Source organism: Mytilus trossulus, chromosome 4 (assembly GCF_036588685.1).
Source record: "Mytilus trossulus isolate FHL-02 chromosome 4, PNRI_Mtr1.1.1.hap1, whole genome shotgun sequence".
In the NCBI taxonomy this organism is placed as follows: domain Eukaryota; kingdom Metazoa; phylum Mollusca; class Bivalvia; order Mytilida; family Mytilidae; genus Mytilus; species Mytilus trossulus.
In genome coordinates this window covers 39,448,962-39,454,246 of record NC_086376.1, presented here as the reverse complement: position 1 = coordinate 39,454,246, position 5,285 = coordinate 39,448,962, and the positions used below count along the sequence as shown (strand labels likewise).

Below are 5,285 nucleotides of genomic sequence, written 5' to 3'. Positions count from 1 at the left end.
GCTGTCATATTTGTTAAACGTATGACAGCTACGATTGACCAGATCCTAAGTTTAAATTACTGAATATATATTCCTCGTGCATAGCTCTGATACCTTTCCAGATTTGGCTTTACTTTATGACCTCATCCTTCTTATGGATGTTGTTTTCCTTGCGTATATCGAAGTAACTGCTTGACAAAGTTTATAATTATTGACATGGTGTTGTTGTCGACTATGAACCACTTCGAATAATTGCGAATAATCTAATATCCATTCTTAATGTCTTTTGTATTCATGTTAGTTTTTTCATAGCTTTTCCAATCATAGGAGTCAAGCCTTTCTAACTGTTTTACATGAACTACAATGCCGTATTACCACACTACTAGTACTGTTTTGGTAATGGGAGGCGTTTAGAGCTCACACTTTTACCTCATCACATGCTTTATATGCACGAGATCAAGCCACCAGCTTATAATTCATTAGTTGTGGCTTGTAATATTTTTTTTTATTATTATTATTTTATCATTATTGTGGCCGTTTATTTTTCTTGTTCGGTTAATTGTTGCACATTTTGACATGTCTGGACTGTACTGTATTGTTTTTGCTAATTGTAAAACCCGGATGATGGCCAACATAGTTAAAGACATCATCTTCATTTAGTGTTTGGTGGACAGTTGCCGTGTGACATCTCTTTATTTCATACAATGTTGTAAGCATGTTGTCTTGTTTAAAATTTAAATGATCTATTTATCTAAGCATTCGTCAAATAAGTTGTCAGACTATTTTTCTTTACCATAAGGTAAACAAAAGAACAATTCATTGAATAGATTAAACAGTTCAATAGAAATGGTAAAAATTGTATTCAAAGATAACTTAAGATTTGATCATCCGACAGCTTCCGATATTGTTCTTACGTGACATAATTCTCGCCACTTGCAGTTTTCGATATAGTTTCGATATATGCTTCTGACCTTGAGGTAAGGACAAAAATCACTGTCACATCCGGGTATTGTTACAGGCTGATTATTAACCATCATTTTCAGGAGATAATTTTCTCCTTCGTTTCCTCCACAATTATAAAGGATGAATGCAATGTTAGCAGAAAATGGTGTAGTTTTGCTTTCATAAAACATCCGGTTTTTCATGGCGGCATAGTTATCAGCTCGGAGAGGTTGGCTATCATGATAAAGTCCGAGAGCGGAATAAAAAGTATCCATAGTATCAGAATGTCCGAAACGAAGATTTCCAAGCACATACCTTAAAAAAGAAATGTGAAAGTAATCAACTACTTTTAAATTGCTACTTAAATTAGTTTTACGGAAGAATATGCGTTATTTAATTGTTGACACAAAAGCACAAACAATTTAAACTTCGGCGCAATAAAATAGAATCACTGAGCATATCTTTGAACACGGACATTTTAAAACAAAATACATTTAAAAGAAAACTAGACAAATATAAAATGATAGATGACCAGCTAGAAATACAGTTCGAGGATTTCTGATACTTCGTTGTTGATAGTGTACTAATCTTCTGTATACGTTCCAAATGGAATGATTTGTGGTAGAACGAATGGGTATTTTGATTGAATTATAGCAACTAACTGTATATTCAAACAATATATACTTAGTCATGGAAGTATTGATGTTCTAATACTGAGCTGCCAATTCCTTAAGCAGAAAATAAATACATACGTTTCTCCTAGCTTGCGTTTGTTAATGGCATCTTCCATGGAAGCAAATAAGTCCTGCCATAATGGACATGTCAATTTTTGTATCAAAGTATGACCATAGAGTAGGGAGTAATAGTCCTGAAATAAAACATAATAGTTATCACAAGTACCAGTATAATGATTTAATACGCCAGACGCGCGTTTCGTCTACATAAGATTCGCCAGTGACGTTCAGATCAAAATAGTTATAAAAGTGGTTTCGTGGAAAATATCAAATATCAAATTCACCTTGTCAAATTATGCAATTGTAATTAAATATTTTAAATTTTTTCCTTGCATTTTGTTTATGTTCCATTCTTATACAAAGTACCAATAATATACTTAACAACTATTAGATTCATGTTAAATTTTGAATTGAACACCACAAGAATAAATACCTTTCAGTCTTTTTAGTCGTGGTCATAGGTATAGTAAATGGCATATTGCAATACTTTAACTGTATAAAAGTAGTTGTAGATAGAAATATGAAGTTATGATACGAATACCAATTAGACAAATATCCACCAAGGTAAAATGAAGTATGTTAGCAATTATAGGCCACCATACGGCCTTGAACAATGAGGAAACTCATATAGTAAAGTCGGCTATATAAGGTCCCAATCCCAACATGAAGAGTATGAAAGATTTCAATTGAGAATACTAACGGCCGAAATAATATCAAAACAATTTTAAACAAATATGACAGACATGAACAAACTACAGACTCCTGAATTAGAACAGACAAATAAATAATGTAACGGAGTAAAAAGTGTTTTAAAAAGGCACTAACCCCGCCCCTAATCTGGGAAGGTTTGTATGTACTTTGTCTTGAGTTTAGCTAAACATTTCATAATTGATATTTAAGATGGTTAAAATTTACTTTCCACAGGCGGATTTAAACCCATATCTTTATGAAATGGATGCATATTGTATCACAAAATATCTGACATCTTTTCGGCATAGTTTTGCTCTTCCATCAAAGGGATTTGAAGCATCGTGCTTCTTTGATATCGTTACAAAGCCGTCTGTATTATGTCTAGCAATCTAGCCACTCGACAACTAAACTGTATATGATATTTAGCTTTCGTTAGTCAAGTGTAACAAAGTCTCTATTTGCAGATGTGTCATTACTAGGCAAAAGTTCAGTCAAAGTACAGTCTAAAACGCAAGTGGATAGTGGTGACTGATTTTAATCAGATTGGCAACAGTAGGTCTTACTGAGGAAATGGAAAATATTCCCGTAGATTTGCAGATGTTACCTTGTTTGGTTAAATTCACGATGAAACACTATTTGCCCTCACGTGTATTACAGCACGTGAATTACATAGAAGTATTCATATAGAAATCTTTCGTATATTATTCTCTCTACTGAGATATTAACACTTACCTCTATATCACTTTCATAGTTGAGTATCTCCCTTTCAGCTTCCGTCTGTAAACTACACCAATCTGTATTGTTCCGGACAGCAAGATCAGTTGCACATATCATAAACATTGCTTTTATGTCATCTGTAAATTCAATTAACTCGTGTATATGTTATCAACAAAATTAACAACCCAATCCCGCCCAACAATATCATGAAACAAATAAAACAAACCCATCCATTATAACCATTAAATGGTGGTTGCAGTAGAGAGACAAAGTATTCAAATACCAAACTTTATCAGTATGACTACCAGGATCACTTGTACAAGGACACCCAGATAGAAATTACTATATACTGATGCAAGCATACCGTGTTTTCAAGAAAATCATGTGGATGGTAGTTACAATATGTTGAAGTATACGATGATGTAAAACAAAAATAGTGTGGATGGTAATTTATACAATGTAATGAAGCAAACGATGAAGTAAAACAAAAATCGTATGGATAGTAACTACAATGTGTTGAAGCAAACGTTGAATTAAAAAAAATCGTGTGGATGGTAGTTACAATTTTTTGAGGCATACGATGAAGTAAAAAAATAAAATCGTGTGGATGGTAATTACAATGTATTGAAGCTAACATTGAAGTAAAAACAATCGTGTGGATGGTAGTTACAATTTTTTGAAGCATACGATGAAGTAAAAAAATAAAATCGTGGTGATGGTAATTACAATGTATTGAAACTAACGTTGAAGTAAAAATAATCGTGTGGATTGTAGTTACAATGTATTGAAGCATACAATGATGTAAAAGAAATTATGTTGATGATGATTACAATGTTATGCAGCATAAATTGATGTCAAAGAAATTATGCTAATGGTGATTACAATAAACTGAAGTTTGGATAGTTGTCTCAATGGTGATCATAACGTACATGTATCTTCTAAATTTTACATCATTCAAGTATACTAGACTTACCAGGCGTTAATGTTACGTTCATTCCAAGTTTTTCTGTCACAGATTTTATAACATTTTGGAACAGAGAAGAGTTCTGAAAGGCATACTGTTGCTGCATCTGTGTTTTGTTCTTTAGGATAGTAAGGTCGTAGTTCGGACAGTTGTCCCAATATCGCAACATTGTATTATTTACAACTGGGTGTATGTCACTCAATGCTTTTCCAGTTACACGTCTCGAAAAGGCTTTGTAAAATTCTGCAGAGCTTGTTTTTGTTCTACGCTTTTCTGAAGCCGTCAGCTTTATAGTTGCAGGTGAAATATTCCCATGGAACAAATCGTACAGACCACTTCCATAGAAGTTACCAAGATGATGCAATTCCCAACGTCCAAGATCTTCAACATGGGCGTGCGTTTTGGGCCTATAATCTTGCCAGTTTTTAATGAATGGGTAACGCTGAATATTTGCAGAATTTTCGATTATTTTCGTTTTCAACTGATCAAAGTTGACAAAGTCTTCGGTTGCAGGCATCCTAGCGCCATGTCGACTTAGATAGTTGAACTGCACTGCATTGCAAAGTTTTCCATCCTGTTGCGCGACTTGCATAAGATAATTTTTCTGCATTGTGGTATTGGGAAATCTCCAGAAATAGGAACACTTGTGTCCAAACAGATTGTTTCCTAGTCCCGTCAGCATATCAGCATAACACGTGTGTACCAGAAATATCACCAAGGTCGCAGTGAGAAGATAAGGTACCATTATGAAAAGTACCGTGCAATTTCTGTAAAAAATGTGGAAAATCCTTATAATTATGATTACGATGCCCTTTTCTGGATTTACTTTCTGGAGCACTCATAGAAACCGGTGTAGGAAAACCGAAACAGTTCAAAAGCTATATGACCAAAAGGACCTTTACAAAAATTGCCATATCCATCTATCGTCATTTTTGCCTGAAGGAATTGAACCCTTAATTTCTTTATACTTTTTAAAATATAAAACGGTCAATTTTAGAATGGTTTATTATAAATCAGGTTAGAACTGTAGTACTAACTACTGAGCAGATGACACCATCGTGGACTGGTAGTCTACAAGCAGCGGTATCGACCCCTTACTGCCAAAATGATACCAAAAAAAAGTAATTAATGTCATAATTATGATCACAACGCTTTTTTTTATTTACCTTCATCAGGAACGTACAAAGTCGAATATTTGAAAGAAAAGTATGTATATAATCTGAAATATTTGTTCATGCATATCATTATTGTCGAGATAA

General features: G+C 33.8%; 1 protein-coding gene across 1 annotated transcript; it reads right to left on the bottom strand.

Annotated features, from left to right (window-relative positions):
- Positions 1-863: 863 nt before the first annotated feature.
- LOC134716603 (multiple inositol polyphosphate phosphatase 1-like) lies at positions 864-4,796 on the bottom strand. Its single transcript, XM_063579615.1, has 4 exons — positions 4,036-4,796; positions 3,078-3,199; positions 1,674-1,789; positions 864-1,236 (listed from the first exon to the last, which is right to left on the bottom strand). Exons 1-4 carry the CDS (start codon positions 4,769-4,771, stop codon positions 864-866), a joined length of 1,347 nt encoding a protein of 448 aa, XP_063435685.1. The 5' UTR covers positions 4,772-4,796.
- Positions 4,797-5,285: the final 489 nt, after the last annotated feature.

Coding starts and splice junctions, on each gene's coding strand:
- LOC134716603 (XM_063579615.1), bottom strand. CDS start 4,771: ATGGTACCTTATCTTCTCACTGCGACCTTGGTGATATTTCTGGTACAC. Junction 3,200..4,035: donor GAACGTAACATTAACGCCTG/GTAAGTCTAGTA, acceptor TTGAATTTACAG/ATGACATAAAAGCAATGTTT. Junction 1,790..3,077: donor ACTATGAAAGTGATATAGAG/GTAAGTGTTAAT, acceptor GTTTTATTTCAG/GACTATTACTCCCTACTCTA.